Source organism: Diadema antillarum, unplaced genomic scaffold, assembly GCF_040938485.1.
Source record: "Diadema antillarum isolate AM-2024a unplaced genomic scaffold, OU_Dant_1.0 seq00001122_RagTag, whole genome shotgun sequence".
In the NCBI taxonomy this organism is placed as follows: domain Eukaryota; kingdom Metazoa; phylum Echinodermata; class Echinoidea; order Diadematoida; family Diadematidae; genus Diadema; species Diadema antillarum.
In genome coordinates, this window is record NW_027271936.1 from 329067 (window position 1) to 346418 (window position 17352).

Sequence of the window (17352 nt, forward strand, 5' to 3'; positions counted from 1 at the left end):
ATCATCTCTACTGGTAGTAGAACACTGAAAGGAACCGTCGTACAAATCTTACTAATTTCAATCAATTCTTATGCACAAACAAGAACCTGGATCCCAAGGTCTGCTTTATTCCCTTTTCATATTCAGAGACATTTCTCGTAATGGGGGTGGTAATGATTACAAATCTATAGGTATGTTGTCATGACAGCATTGGTTGTCTCAAGCGATAAATGGTTTGGGGATGCCATCACTTTTTCATGGCCGACGCAATGTGGCACCAGAAAAACATGGAAAATTGCGATGAAGCCTTTTTTTTTTGTATTTTGATTGTCAGTTAAAGCCTTTTTTTTTTTTTTTTGCTTGTCATCATTTTTGTTTTTATCATTATTATTATTATCATTATTATTACTAGTTTGTTTTTTTTTTTTTTTGCTTGTCAGATGATTAAACCCAGAACTGGCACCAGAAATATAAACTGGGCCCCCTCACTTTCGCAAAAACGTGGCACGCACCACTCATTTTCCATAGACACCTGCCCGAGTGTACTCGGGACTTATCCTAAAACGGGTCAATACTGCAGGTCTAATGACAGTAATCCTTCCATGGCATAGATGGAAACTATGTTGCAAGTATGAATAGGGTCTCCATGAAACACAACACATCTCAGCTCATTTGACCTATCGAAAGGGAAATTTCCGCGAATCAGTCCTTTTCCGGAAGATCAAATCTCAGACGCTGTTCCCTTTCCAGTGTCCACACTAGGAATGTCTTTGTCACGGGTCCAAGACGTAGGACCAAATTTGGGACCAAGTCATGTTGGGCTCGCTAGGCTGGCACTACTGCTGTCAGGAGTCGGCGGCGGTTTCAGTTTCTTGATGGATTTCTTGAGGCACTCGTAGACGACCGGATACATTCTCTGGCTCCCGTCCACACACTGCTGTAAAGCCTGGAGAGCGCATTCCCACAAGTACATAGAAAAGAGAATTGGAACCAAAGGAGGAAAGTCAGGAAAGACCCTTTTTCTAATTACTGAGAAACACATTTCATTAATACTATTTCATAACACAATTGACAAATACTATAACCATGGGTGGATGACAGCTTAAACCCCAAAATAATTAAAAATGTGGGATATTTCAAGTAATCTGTGTGATGTGTCAGTGCCAGTGGTACAAAAATCCAAACCTCCAAACATTTTGTTGAACAGATTTGGGTAATTGAAATTGCACTGTTATAAGTACATGACATTTGTGCCAACTATCAGTAATATCAAAATTATTATTACTTGACCAGTGAATGACAGATTTCTGGAAAATGTATATTTTTTTTAATGTTTTTACAGCACTTCTCTGCCCCAATGTGATGGTCAAAGTACCTTGCAATGTAGTACAAGCCTGTTCACTGGAATCAGCCTATAATTAAAGTGTACACACATCCCCCTTCCTACAGATTGTTCACGCCAGGCTTTTCAACTCTTAGTACAAACAGAAGTACATCCCTCCATAGTAACGTGCTGCTGCCTTCGAGGGAAATGTCTATACCGTAGGTCAATAAAAAAAATTATAATGGGACTCTCCGTAATGATAACTTTAAAAATAGTGAATCAATCCAAATACCATTTCAGGGTACATAAACTATAACTTACAAACGTTTTGCAGAAAACCCCATCTGATTTGCTTCAGTGGTCAAAGAGAAATGAGGATTTTGTAGAGCATGTCAGGAATCCCTTCCCTCCAAGTTCTGACTATTGTGCTGACACATTATTATGCGGTTCCAAGAGCATCCAAGTGCTAAACTTGGAAGAATCACATCCACGACATGCTTCACAACGATTCACATTTCTCTGTGACCACTAATAACCAAATTGAATGGGGTATTCTGCAAAACATAGGTAAGATGTTATATTTTTAGACCCTGAAATAGCATTCAGACAGTTTAATCATGTTGGAAGTTATCAATGCAAAAATCCTATTGTAATTTTTTTTTTCTTGACTGTACATCTGGGTAGAATATTGTAACTGATGAAGGTCTCAATTACTGTAGTATGCAGAGTAGCCTCTGTAGTTATGAATGAAGCATCCTGCTTAACCCTTTGTTGCCTTAAAGGGACTGTACAGTACTGGTTGAGGTGGGGATTCATGTTTTGCACATTCCTAAGTGAGATAATGAGAAACTTCTTATGAAATATGAAAGAGCATGTAATTTTAAGAAGGGTTCAACGTTTATTTGATGAAAATTGGTTTTCAAATGGCTGAGATATCCAAAAAAGTGATAATAATAAAAGGCGACATGCCACAGCTTTATTAGGATCTCTTTGTTTCACCTTGTTTTTGGATATCTCAGCCATTTCAACACCAATTTTCATCAAATAAACTTTTGATACCCCATGGAATTGCATGCTCTTTGACATCTCATAGAGTTGTTTCTGAATATCTTGCAAAACATTAAAAGCTAAATCCTCACCTCAACCAGAACTGTACACAACCTTTAAGTACAGATTCACACAGAAAACCCTACAAGTGTTGTACACATTATTCAAAGTCCGTGGCACAGAAAGGGTTTACAGTTAAGCAGTGTGGCAGGGCTTGAATCCTGACCCTTCTCAATGGAAGTGTGCAGTGTGCACTTTGATAGACCACAGCACCTCCACTAATAATTGTTCCTTACAATATAGTGACTCCTATGTATGACTAATGGCATGTGATTGGTCATATGCGACATGTTTATCAAAAAATTCTGAATAAAAGAAATCATCAAAGTGGCAGTCTGTATCCAGAGCTTGAAATACCCACCAGCCATCGGCAATTTACTGCCATGCTCCTCTTACTGGTTGGAATGCCCCTTGAAAATCAAACCCTCTATGGCCACAATATTTTTTACTCACTTGTGCCCATTTCAGTGGATCTGTGCCCCTCAAAAAGTGTGGTCTTGACCCAAATTGATGAAATTTGAGGCTTGTGCATCTGAATGTTAGCTAACTATTAAGCCCAGGAAAAAGGAAAGAAAACCAACAGATACAAAGCCAATCCCATCGCTTGGACATATTGGATTGTCGACAAACCTTGATGGAATCGTCACATTTCAGCTGTCCTTTCTGCACGAGACCAGAAACTTGATTCAGAGATGGCAAGACGCCGGCAGTGACAGACGCGTGACTTGGTTCCTTCTCACAGAGGCCGTGATACTCCTCCACCTCCGTCGGATCCAGCAAGACGCTCTTTCCAGCTTGCCTCTGGTGGGGAAAAGGGAAGAGCAACAGGAGGAGGGAGTAATAAGATTATTGCATTAAAGAAGTTGTTATCAGTGGAGTGGCTTACTTCAGAAGGTGCATTTACATTCACATTAGGTGCAGTCCATGAATTGGCTTTAGAGTCTCTGCAATCTGATTGGTCAATTATCATGTGTTGATTTTTACTGACCCACACTGTGCCATGCGTCCTGTAAAGTCTGAACGCATGGCTCAAGCCTTGAATAGTGTTGTACAGTGTACCGGACGTACACTGTATGATGGGGAAAAAATTAATGTTGAATTTCATTAATTTATGGACTCTTTTTATAAAACAAATAATGCAGAGGCCAATTTTGCTGATCAGTGAGATATGGATGCTCTTGATTAACTTTGGAAACAGTCTAAAATCCACTCGTCCTCTAAATTGTCATTGAAGATTGACAAATGATTGGAGATGATGAAAGAAACACAGTACAGTTGAACCTCTCGTATCCGGACAAGTCGGGACCGGGGCTCATCCGGATAAGGGATTTGGCCGGATACGGGAGACTCAATGCTTTATACATGTACATATACATACACAAGTACTGATGTAGCCCATTGTAGTACCACATGTAGTAATGTGTATACTGGAACCTTTTCATTGTTACATTTGGGGATGTTTGGGGATGTTAAAATGTCTGAAGGTAAGCAATTTGGAAGGAAATTTGATGTAATGTATGTTAATCATGTTGGAAGTAATATGTAATTCATGTGTGTTTGTGTAGGAGTTCTCAAGGAGTTGGGAATCCCCCTTTCCTCCCGTAATAATTAAAAAAAAATAAAAAAATTCACAGCGAGATTGCGTCCGTATAATAGAGAGATCCGGATAAAGGGAGGCCGGATAAGAGAGGTTCAACTGTACTTCTTTCCATGTTTCTTTTATCCTCTCCGATCATTTGTCAAGCTTTCATGACTATGTAGAGGATGAATTCGATGCATATGTAGTAAAACACCGATCTATGTACTTGGTATACAGTATGAGGGAGTATTATCAAGTCATGTTTTTAACATGAATGTAGCTTTCATGTCATCTTGTTCCCTAGATGCATACACGTACATAGTATTTCTTTCTTTTTTTTATGCCTCCGCAACGAAGTGGCCGGAGGCATTATGTTTTCGGGTCGTCCGTCCGTCCGTCCGTCCGTCCGTACGTCCGTACGTCCGTCCGTACGTCCGTCCGTACGTCCGTCCGTACGTCCGTCCGTCCCGTTTTGTTTTTGTCGATATCTCAAGAACCGTGTGGTGGTTTTACATCAAACTTGGTATGAGGGTATATCCTTGGGGGATAATACTTTGTGTGGATTTTAGGGTCACAGGGTCAAAGGTCAAAGGTCACAGGTTATTTTGTGAAAAAAATTGAAATTTCATGTTTTTCTCCATATCTCGCAAATGGTTCAAGGTATCTTCATGAAACTTAGTATATATGCTTGTACCGATGGGCAGTGATTATCTAGGGAAGTTGGGGGTCATGGGTCAAAGGTCAGGGGGTCAAAGGTCAAGGTCAACTCCTCAAAATATCACTACTTTCCTTAAAATGCAGTGTGCCTGAAGGTTTTTTTTTTTAAAACTTCATGTATGGCATGTATTACCCAATATATATTTTTGGGGAAGTTTCTTGCCAAAAGGTCAAAGGTCAAAAGGTCAAAGGTCAAGTGAAAGTGCTAAATTGCACTTTTTCCTCCATATCTCGAAAGTAACTCAAGGTATCATCATGAAACTTACATATTTATGCATGTTCAACCTAACAGTGATTCTCTTTGGAACTGTGAGGTCAAAGGTCAAAGGCCAGGTTTAGATAATGTCATTTAATATTTTGCCAATTGTGTGAAACTGTCATCACACATTGTCAAGACATTGTACTATAGACCTATTAGGAGAACCATGCATTATGGCGGAGGCATATCAGTAGCCGTAGCGATATATCTAGTTTTCACATGGAATGAAAATATTAAAGAAATAAACATTGAACGAAGCAAATAACTGAGCTCACCACCGTACAGCCAATGACGATGTCATACATCTCTATGCCTGCATTGGCCACCGCAACTGAAGCACATGTGATGGCAGCTGCTAAAGCTGAAGAAGGGGAGAGGGTAGGAATACAAAAGAGGAACTGCCTCATGTAAACATACATCGTTAACATTGAAATGAATATTAATAATGGTTAGATTATAGTATTAGCAAAAATGGTGATAATTTGTTTGTGTGTTTGTTTGCTTTTATTTCTGCATTCAATCAGATGCAATTTGAATACAAACTTCAAAAAGTACAAAGACAAAGAATAACAAGTGCAGTGAAATAAATCGATAACAGTACATAAATAGATACACATAGGTGATTGCATAGAGCAATGTAGATACACAGAAACATAAAATAAGATATACAGTATTTTTCAGTAAACAACAGAGATCACTGAATGCAGGAGACCACCATCATAAGCGATTAATCATGGCATTATCATTATTGTTATCAGCATTATTGTAATTATCATCAGAATTATAAGAATCTATTATCCTTTTGCACTGTTTTAGTCTGAAATGTGGATCAACCACATACACGTACCATTAAAATGACAACGATTTTAAGGGTACAGACGCAAATGATATTAAATCTCTTCTACATCATTCTACAGTTTGGAATCATGAAATGAACGTGAAATTGCAATTTTAGCAGTCTTTTTAGAACACTCATTTTGGAGCATAGCGTGACTAGGTATGTCTTAGAGACCCCTTTTCAACTCTTTAAAAAAATCTTGTATACACTCTTCATATTCAACCTTAATTCTCTTGACAAGATTATGCTACTTCTTTCAAAATTGGTATTAGTAGTGGATAGAATGTGTTAATACAGTGTACTCAATTTGAGTTTAATCTGACAATCCCTTCCTTGTTGTTGGTATGTTCTTTTACATCCTGTTTTTTGTCCCATCCACTGCACAGTTAGAAGGGCTTGGTATTAAATATTAAGCGCTTGAGCAGACCCTATACAATTTTTGTACTTCTGAGCCTCTTTTCTCAGTGCACACTTTTCCAGAGCATGTCCTTTTTTTCAAGATTTAGATAGGATCGGAGAGTCCATTTGAATTGAGTTATGCATCATTTTAAAGCTGAAAGTCTGTTCTTCCAGAATCTGCCCTTAACTGAAAATCCATGTCTAGTGACTTTATGTTGGTTTTGTGATGCAGGGTCACATATAACCTCTCTTTTTTTCACTGGCAATTTCAAACACTTACCACTCCCATCATTTTCCAGTACTGTAACAAAGACGTCCACTTGAGATTTTGGAATTTTGTGCTACGAGAACAAGACACAAAGACAAAACAATACAGAAGGAATCTTGCAAATGTGGCAAACAGCTGCCACCTGCAAAAATAACCATATACGTCGCACTCAATGAATTTAATGCAAGCAAATACTCTGGATGGTACTATCATCTAAAAGCATGATTAATAATAATGGAATGACATAATAGAAATATCATTACACATTCACAAACCACCAAATATGAATGAAAAGTATTGCTTCTATTAGCTAAAAACTCATGGCTATGCTGGTGTTAAAATAACAGGACATACTTAAAATGGAAAAAAAAAATGTTCCAATGTACAGTTGTAATACATATCACACTTTAAGTACTTAATTTCCATTCACAGTTTCCCTTACTAACGAAAACAATAATAAACCACGACATCAGAAAGTGTTTATAAAAAAGAAAGTGACCTTAACTCTTCTACACATTAGCAGATATTTTAACAATGTATCAACTCAGCATCCTACTTTGAAATTGTGATGGTAGGTTTTTGTTTTTATTTTTATAGTCATTTTTGTAACACTATTTATAACAAAAAAAAAAAAAATTGCAGAACAAAAGTTGATGAGAGAGACTCACAAGACATACAGCTGGCTCCAGGGCCTGCTGAACTTGCAGACCCAGTTCCCTCTCAGCACTGTCGGTGACGTGGCTGCGCCTGTAACGGCAGGAGAATGAGGCGAACTTGAACTCGCAGCGGAGCTGGCCGCTCATGCTGAACCCCTCGCGACGCGGAACCTCACGTGGTCCGTAGACGGCGCATAAAACTTTGGTGTTCCTGGCTTCGATGTAGGCAGAGCCTCTTGCCTGGCTCACTACGCCCGCCTTTAAGACTTTGTTTCAATGACAAAAGCAAAGAAATGTTTTACAGACACTATTTAGCATTTACAACGTGTAGGTGACTCAGTTTTTAAAATTGTTGACCTTTTCTGACAGAACTTTAAGATAATGTTCATACACATGAAACAAGACTCCAGTATACAAAAGCTCAACAATCAAGCCGCACTGCTGAGGTATCTATTACTATGCATAACCGTATCAGCAAAAAATTTACTGTAGGATTTCTTCTAGCACAACTGTCTATCGGATATTGAGTACTTGTACATGGCGAATCCTTTCACTCACATACGTTCCTTTTTAAAAGTATTTAATATTTGGTTGTTGTTTTTTTCCTTTTTTCATAGAATAGCAGCGACTCAGTCAAATAGCATGTAGGACCATAGATTTTCTCAACAATGTTCAACAGTGCCTTGATAGGTACACAGATACACAAACACACTACAATGGCAGCACACATAGAGCACACACACACACACACACACAGCACGCACACATCAAATGTAATGTCCATCTTGTCTCTTTCTTCTCTTCATTGATTTCAGTTATTAGTTTCACAAGAATTAGTTAAAGAGTGCAAAGAATATGTTATCTACATTGACACATGAAGGTATAAAACATGAAATATAATTCCAATGCAATTATATAAAAGGCCCAATTGGCACATTATTTTCACATATTATATCAGCAACAGAAAAGTTACACACATGTTGTGATGAGAAGAGACATTAAGAGAAGAAGAATAAATGTTGCACTCACAAACAGGGCGAATTTCCTGTGGGGTTCTTCCATCATGTCTTTTGCCTGTTTCACTAATCTGCAAGAGATGCATTAAAGAGGAATAAAACCTAAAAATGTACACAAAAATTGTACATTGTACATGGACAATACTGCGGTTGGTAACATTATACATGATGCACACTGTACTTAATCAAATTTTCATATTATTTTATTTTACCAATAAATCACCATCTACAATTTAAAATCATGTTGTAAAATGTTCATCCTTCCCAGGTTTATGATATAGAAAAGAATGAATACAATTATAAAACAAATACAATGTATATCAGAGATGCCATGGTAAATTAAAGGGTCGATTGGTAATGTTAAAAAGAAAGGACTTTGAATGAGGAAAAAAATCAATGTCTTACGACCAAAAGTTGCAAAAAATGAATGGGTAAGTTACTACACTCAAAGTGTTACATTTATATCACTTATATACAATCATAGCAAACGTTCCAGCAAATATTTTTAGCAGTTTGACCAATAATTTTTTGGCTAGATCCCCAAACGCATTGTTAGTAACAATTACCAAAGTAACGTTAGATTGTCCACTGCACTCAGACTGCAACAACATTCCCCCCATGAGCTCTACCTGCGAATTTGCAGGTTTTGGGTGTCAGGTGCTCGTGATCACATGACTGCGCTTGCATTACGATGACGTCATTTTCGATCAATTACGCATTTTTCACTTATCGGCGATTTAAAAGAAACAACACCAGAATTTTCTATAAATTTTGGATCTATTAAAGGCAACGTTAGGCGCTCCTTCAAATGGTGCCATTTTTGGAAACCTCTGATGAAACGCCTGGCCGCAAGAGGCTGCAATCGCAACGCAACCTGCGAATTCGCAGGTTTTTAGAGCACAAAACCTCTAAAATCGCCTACATATATGCAGGTAGGGCCTACCTGCGAATACGCAGGAACCTGCGATTTTGTCTCTGCTCCCCCTACTGACCCACCCTATACAGCTGTACTTCACTGTCTTCAGAGCTCAGAGCCTCTTTTCTCAGTAAATTACACATTTTTCCCCCCGAGTGTGGCTTTCTCTCTAATATTTAAAGACAAGTGATCTACAGTGTAGAATAGAAGAGTCAGAGTCCATGTATTTTGGTTGGTTAGAGTAGACACACACGGCGTTGTTCAACCCAATAGCACGCCCCAGGGAGGTTGAACCTTGGCATAGATCTTGACTTTGCTTTTTAAATGTGAAATTAGAACCTACACTTGTATGTGATATGCGTGTGTTGTGACAGTAAAATTTGCTGGCTTGCGGTATAAAGTGTCGAAGTGATAAGTGTCCGGATTCTGGAAGCTGGCCGTAAACTAGAGTAGAAACTGGGGGCTTTCTACTCACGTCATCAGGTCACGTCACCACACATCATGTGTATTAAAATACTGCAGGCCTTCTCTTTCAGAATCTGCCCTTTAAAAACAAAATAATAATGATAAAAAACAAAAAAGTAACAAAAATCAATATCGTCTGGCGACTTTGGTTGGTTTTGTGATGCAGGGTCACATAATATGCTAGAAATGCCTGTTACATTTTAAAGTTTACTCCACATTGGTCTACCGTCAAACATGTTTTTTTTTCTTTCTTTCTTTCTGCCGTAATTAGCAACGCTAACACATTTCACTGCATATGGGACTGAGCTCTCTCTTACCAACGGTACTTTCTCCTCTGCTTCTCTGTAAAGGAGTGGACTTTGAGATATTTCAGGTCCCTGAATTCGCTTCGTATCAATCGGCATTGTACCAACAACTCATCCAGTATAGGAGCAAGAATTAGGATAATAATATAGTTAGGCCCGATGGATAGTTAGTACACGTGAGCTGAGTTGTCGTATAATTGCTGTACTACATGTAGGTCTAGTAGTAAACTAATTATTGCAGCTGAAAGGCGTGCTTGCGGTCCATGAACGTAGAGGACAGCAAACACAGATGACTTCCAACGAAAGTACATTACCAGAAAAGAGAGATAATACAAATTTGTAGTTTACTTTGTGTACATATATTCACTCGATGTAAGAACACTATACACCTATTTATGATACACCCCCGTGAAATCTCAACGTAAAAGAAGACACTCAATCAGTTTTGCCTTGAATGTGATTGTGTTGTTACTAGTTGCTGTCATTGATTTTGCTGTTGTTGTTGTTAATTGTTCTTCTTCTTCTTCTTCTTCTTCTTCTTCTTCTTCTTCTTCTTCTTCGATCTTCTTCTTCGATCTTCTTCTTCTTCTTTTCTTCTTCTGCTTCTGTTACTTATTCTTGTTTATCATATTTTTCTTCTTTCTCTTCAATTCCATGTCTACCATTTCATTCATCTGCATATTCATTCATGAATCATTATTCATTCATCCATTCATTTCAACAAAGACTGTCAATGCATGTACAAAATATATAAAGCAATATTATCTATAAGTTTATACATACATCGAAATATAGGTAGTATAAAAGCAATAGATTGGGATTAAATGTAAAAAATAAATTCTTAATAAAGACCTCCCCGAATCTTTTTCCCGATTTTTTTCTTTTGGACTCTAGGTTTCTTTTGTTTTATCATGATACATTTTCACTACTATTACGGGTACATGTACAATGTGTACTATAATCAATAATTTTGGTATATAAAAAACAATGAATGTTTGGAGGTTTACTGATAAACGTTCAATGAGGTTTGCTTTCCTTATTTGGAGGAACATCTCTTGCTCGAACCAACTTGCAGCATCCTTGTCTCAACGGACGGGGATTAGGGGGGGAGTGACAAGATTGAAGGTATAATAATCAACGAGTATATTTGAGACAAAAGGGGTGAAATGGTGGAAGAAATCACGTGTTAAAGGTATAGTTTACGTTTGGTAACAGTGATTAAAAAATGAAGAGTTTGTTCGCAAAAACCGATAAGTCCATATTTGCCAAACGGAGATATTTGCGATTAAAGGTCAAGAAAAAAAAGAGAATGGAAATAAGAAAATTTTTGCTTCTTTTGACCATAACTTCAAAAATGTACCTTTATATGTAGTGACCAATATATCATTTAAAAGGTATTATTTTGTACTTTATGACAGAGACCATACTTCAAAATCTTTAAAAATTGACTTATCGGTTTTTGCGAACAAACTCTTCAAATGTTCAATAGATATCGCATTTCATGCATGTGTATAGGTCACTTGCATCACGAAACATTCTACTATAGAACAATTTTGCAATGAAGCCTAAAAATATAAGAAGATATCACTATTTTTCTCATTAAACAGTAACTGTATAGACTGTATAGTCTAGAAATATTTCTATTATACTTATTGTTCACATTTTGTACGTTTAACAACATAAACTTAACATTGATTGTTAGGCCCTACTGATTCAATTTTTTACATTGGTTGTTTCCATCCCCAACTTACATTTTAGATGTATTTTGAAGCACGAAAGCTGGGTTTTTGTTTCATCTGCAAATGGTACTGCCTAATTAACAGCAAAGTAAAAGTAGCAATATCTTGAACAAAACAATCAACTTCAACGGAAGACATCACAAAACTCTGTAATAGTGACTCTTGACCCATATTATATTAATTAATTCATTATTCATTCTCTTATGTATTTTCTGAGGGTCCCATATCGTACAAGATTTGCTTTATAGTTGGACCCTCCATTTCCATTCCCATCCTTATCTAATTTGTACTATTCATAATGATAAAAACAATCAATTACGTTTTCTTCATAAAAAAAAGGTGTGTGTGTGTGGGGGGGGGGGGGGGGGGAGAGCCCCCCCCCCCCCCCTCCCGTTCCGCCGGCCATGCATATCGTAGCTCGATCAGCCGCAGCCATAATACCCCAGTATGTGAAGCGCGTCTCTGTAGGGCCTATAATAGGGAGATCTGTAAGCCAGTTCATTCGGCAAGTTTATGCATATAGGTCTATAATTAATGTACAAGGTCATGTTCGATATATGGCGATGCCGCGTGGTCCTGTAATATAGATCAATGGCTGTGAGTTTTATTGCAAAATGAGCTAAGCGCCATTTCTAAACATTTCAAAGTAAGTCCATCATCAGACAGAGCCTAAGTTAAACCGTTCACTTGTGACACAACAAGGAATATTCTAGAAGTTATGATTGAAATATCCTGCATTTTCTTATTATTTTCTCTGTTTTTTTGCAGCTTTGATAACAAATATCTTAACTTAACACGAATGGAGTTGGCTCGTTTTGCGATTAAACTCTTCACGTGATCCTATACAGTAAGATTTAAGCTAGGCCTAAGTCAATTGGTAGGAGCTGCACTTGTTGGGGTCTAAAAATACGTCACCGCATAATCTCCCCAGCTGAGACTGGCCATGGACTCGACAGTACCGATCGACCATTGATCGATCCTTTGACAATCGCTTTTGACAAAACACGGCACCGTGACTGTGCGATTTCGATTTGAGAACGTAGTACCGTTCGAGCACGATAAAGATGGCCCGCCTCCGAGTCGGACTCCCTGCCTGTAGACAGGTGCGACTTCAGGTGCCTTCGGGTGGAGCAGAGCGTGCAGCCATGGAATGGTGCACACGATTCCGGCTGCTATCATTCTGAATGAAAATAATACACGACTATAAAAAGAAATGGAATGTTTACATACTAGGGTTTTCTCAAGGTAAAATAGTCCATCGGATGCATGGGCAAACAGCAAGGGTTACCACATGACAAAACTAAAGTTTGCTGACTCATCCTTCCATAATTTTGATGCATAACCGTCAAAGTGTATATATAATGTAAAGGATAATTCTAGCTGTTGAATTGTTCTCTCATTTTTTCTTCTACATTTGTCTGTTGTCGTTCACATGTGATGGGCCTCATCGGATACATTACACAACTCATGACAAATGTGATCAACGAAAGAAAAAGTTATATAATTTTACTCTATAGTCTTCAAAGCCGGAACCAACTCGACAGTCCCTTTGCACGGAGTGTTATACGTCTCAAAGGGATGGCACAGTTTTGGTTGAGGGTTAGAGCTAGGTTTCCAACATTTTTTGATGATGATCTTTGTAGATGATGAGAAACCTCTTATGAAATACGAAAGAGCACATACAATAAATTCTGAGAGGAATTCAAAGTTTATTTGATGAAAATTGGTTTTGAATTGGCCGGCGAATTATCAAAAATGATGAGATCATAATAAAAGGTGGGACTCTCCTTTTATGATTAGGATCGCTTTATTTTACTTTGTTTTTTGATATGTCAACCATCATATACAAAATGGATTTTCATAAAAAAAATAATTCCACTTAGAATTGTATGCTTTTTAACATTTCATAAGGTGGTTTCGAGTATGTTTCAAAAAGTTAAAGCTGAATCCTCATCTTTTAACCGATACTGCCATCCCTTTCGGCCATCTAGACTGCTGGCTCAGGGCCTCTTCCATAGGGGCGGATCCAGGAATTCTGTAAAGGGGGGGGGGGGGGGGGGGCGCAACCAATATTTCTGATGCCACTTCCGGGTTTCATTTCATTAAAAAAAAAAAAGAAAAATAAGGGGGGGGGGGCGTTGACCGGTTGCGCCCCCTCTAGATCCGCCACATGCCTTCTTTAATTATCGGAGATGAAGTATAGGGTGGGGTTGGGGGACACAGCCAGACCCATCTCTATCACCCGCACCTCCCCTGTCCACGATCCCCCAAACAAAAAACAAAACAAAACAAAACAAAACAAAAAGACAAAGACAAAACCAAGACCAAGTGTTCTTTTTCTGTATACAGTATCTGTATTGACGCTATTTAGCTGTGAGTGTACGTAGTGGCCGATTCTATTAGTTTAGGCACACACGGAGATATTATTGTTTGAAATGTCATAGGCCTACCACCATTGGTCTTGATCAATTTCATTTCACTGTCAGCAACCTCGCTTGTGTATATTCAGGCAGGCTGATTTATCAACGCCCTGGACCAGAATAGTAGTCCGGGAGCCAGCGGGGGTCAGCCTAGCTGAAAAGGTTACCAATTTTTATGTGTATAGCAATTTAGTACATATGCCCCTGAGTATGGAAATGCACGTCTGGCTGGTCATCGGTGGTGGGTGTGGCCAGGAGGGCCACAAAAAGGACCCCTCAAAATTAGGCTAGCCTAGCTGGAAAAGTAACCCCATGAAAACCACTGGAACTTGTTCGTTACACTTACAGGATAAATGAATGACCATTGCCAGACGTTTTAAGTGGTGGGGGTAGCCGCCAGACGCTCTTAAAGGCCCAACTCCAGCTAGGCTAGCCTAGCTGAAAAAGTAACCTCATGAAAACAACTGGAACTTGTTCGTTACACTTACAGGATAAATGAATGACCATTGCCAGACGTTTTAAGTGGTGGGGGGTAGCCGCCAAACGCCCTTAAAGACCCAAATTTTTCCAGCTAGGCTAGCCTAGCTGAAAAAGTAACCTCATGAAACCCACTGGAACTTGTTCGTTACACTTACAGGATAAATGAATGACCATTGCCAGACGTTTTAAGTGGTGGGGAGTAGCCGCCAGACGCCCTTAAAGACCCAAATTTTTCCAGCTAGGCTAGCCTAGCTGAAAAAGTAACCTAATGTAACCCACTGGAACTTGTTCGTTACACTTACAGGATAAATGAATGACCATTGCCAGACGTTTTAAGTGGTGGGGAGTAGCCGCCAGACGCCCTTAAAGACCCAAATTTTTCCAGCTAGGCTAGCCTAGCTGAAAAAGTAACCTAATGTAACCCACTGGAACTTGTTTTTACACTTACAGGATATATGCATGACCGTTGCCAGACGTTTTAAATGGTGTTGGTGGTGGTGGTGGTGGGGGGGGGGGGGGGGGGGTAGCCGCCAGACGCCCTCAAAGACCCAATTTTACCAGCTAGACTAGTCTATATATAGCTGGAAGAATAACCTCCTGAAACCCACTGGAACTTGTTCTTGTAATACACTCAAAGGATAATTGAATGATTGTTGCCAGACAATAGCCGCCAGACGCCCCAAAGACCAAACTCTTACCAGCTAGGCTAGCCTAGCTGAAAATTAGGAAAGTAACCCCATGAAACCCACTGGAACTTGTTCTTACACTTACAGAATAAATGCATGACCGTTGCCAGACGCTTTAAGTGGAGGGGCGTAGCCCCCAGACGCTCTCAAAGACCCAATTTTACCAGCTATAAGGTTCACATATTGCAGAAATGATAGCAGTGTAATTCCATAACAATACCGCTTGCTTGCGAGTTCACCTGTCTATAATATGCATGCCTTATTCTTTTGTTCTGCTTTTCCTTGAGCCCGAACTCATGCATTCTTATGGTGACTCTCCCATGTCATCATCCTTGTTCATTGCAATTTGTTCTATTTTTTGAAAATATTCTTATTCTTCATCCCAATTATCACAAATTCTGAAACTCTGTCCTCAGTATAACTAATTCATAGTTGTACAAATGTAAAAATCTGAGAATCACCCGGAGGTCTCCTTTAATGGGGGAGTTTCTTGAGCGCACAGGGAAACATGCTTTGAAATATCAATAGGGCAAGTGTTGAGACGAAATACTGTAGAAATATGAGAATATACAGTGCTGTGGTTTTGGTAGAAGAAATAGGGTATCTGTATTTGCCCTCAGTGATAACCAAAAAACTTATTTGGAAAGAATAATGGACATCAAAAAAGAATTGCCCAATCAAACATGTCGGGATTTTTCTCAAACATCAGTGTTCTCATTTTCTTTGCAGTGTAAAACAAAAATAAAAAACAAAAAACAAAAAACAGGGCCGGGTACAGTATCCGGATGGAAATTGGTGGGATGGGCGTAAACCCGCGGGTATTATAACATACTGACGTGAAAAAAAGAAAAAAAAAGAAGCCCAAAAACTACTTTCTTTCTGTGCCCTGGGGAGAAATATTCATCGATTGCATTATGGAAATGTTGAAAATCACAACTTTTGATGAAATTGTCAGTATCTCTTTTTATATGAAGGCTTTTTTTATAATTAAGTTTCTTTCCTCTATTGCATGATAAAACAAACCCCTGATGATTAAAACAAAAGACAATCAAAACTTGGCAAATGAACTCTTTGGACATTAGCAAAAGGGAATACATTAACAGTTTTTGCAAACACTTTATTGTCTAATACTCCATCAAGCTCATACAAAATACAATTCTACTGCAACAAGAAATCCATTCAGTAAGACTCGTCCTCGGTGTACATAGCTTAAAATGCCAACTTTTTAAAAATAATTCCCCAGCTCTTGAATTTACTTTAAACAGGGGAAGTAAAGCTCAACACCTTTTGCCTATGACTTTTTAGGTACCGTATCACCTTACGGTTTCAAGAGGAGATGGGTAAAGAAAAAATATTAACGAAATAAAACTTATAGGAACATGCTTCACATGACCTCACCGTTTTCTTCTCTTAAGAAAGAAACGAAATATGAAAATTGTTCAAGAGTTTTTTTGAACATAGTACATTGCAAAAGCAAAAAAAAAAAATCAGTGTTTTTAAGAAACATAACTTACAACAAGGAATTCCTGTCGTGTCTAGTATTGCACGTTTTTGGTTTGGAGGGTTTTGGGTACTTGGTTTGGAGGACATTTAGATGCCAACTTTTCAAGAATAATACACCAGCACTGACATTAACTGATGAAAATTAAAAGGAATCCTCAGCATCTTTATCCAATTAGCTCATAGGTAATTCCTTGTAGTTGAAAAAAAAAAACAACAAACGAGTACACTTAAAAATATAGACTTCCCGTAACATGTATCACAGGTCATGATCTCCACATTTGCTCCTCTTAACTTAAAAGAAATAAATATATATCTAAATTTGTTTTAAATGACCTTTAAAATATATGAAGAAAAAAATCCTGTGTCTGCAAAGGCTTGACACGTGTCTAATACTGGGTCACGCTCATATTAAACGTAGCTCACAGGAACAAGGAATTCACGTGTGTATAAAATAATACTGCAGAGAGGGTGCAAAGTTGAACCCTTTATTGAGGGTGCGAAAATGTTCCCTTGGGTACATCTTTCCACCCACACTAAGTGGTGCTAGATTGCACCTCTTCTTGAGGGTGCATCTTTCCACCCACACTAAGTGGTGCTAAGTTGCACCTTTCTTGAGGGTGCGATCTTGCACCCTTTACCTCTTGGCGCACCTTTGCACCCCGTGTAGCCTTTACATCTTGGTGCAACTTTACATCC

At 38.5% G+C, this 17352-nt stretch overlaps 1 protein-coding gene across 1 annotated transcript; it reads right to left on the reverse strand.

The window, feature by feature from the left end:
• Positions 1–447: 447 nt before the first annotated feature.
• On the reverse strand, positions 448–10018 carry LOC139743927 (exosome complex component MTR3-like). Its single transcript, XM_071654395.1, has 7 exons — positions 9841–10018; positions 8156–8213; positions 7139–7392; positions 6483–6543; positions 5241–5326; positions 3041–3211; positions 448–925 (listed from the first exon to the last, which is right to left on the reverse strand). Exons 1-7 carry the CDS (start codon positions 9925–9927, stop codon positions 791–793), a joined length of 852 nt encoding a protein of 283 aa, XP_071510496.1. The 5' UTR covers positions 9928–10018; the 3' UTR covers positions 448–790.
• Positions 10019–17352: the final 7334 nt, after the last annotated feature.

What these genes read in the sequence shown, in the direction of transcription:
- LOC139743927 (XM_071654395.1), bottom strand. Translation starts at nt 9,927, where the DNA reads ATGCCGATTGATACGAAGCGAATTCAGGGACCTGAAATATCTCAAAGT. An exon ending in ACAGGAAATTCGCCCTGTTT is followed by an intron (nt 7,393 to 8,155) that starts GTGAGTGCAACA and finishes ATTGAAACAAAG; the next exon opens with TCTTAAAGGCGGGCGTAGTG. An exon ending in TCGTCATTGGCTGTACGGTG is followed by an intron (nt 3,212 to 5,240) that starts GTGAGCTCAGTT and finishes TTTCCCCACCAG; the next exon opens with AGGCAAGCTGGAAAGAGCGT.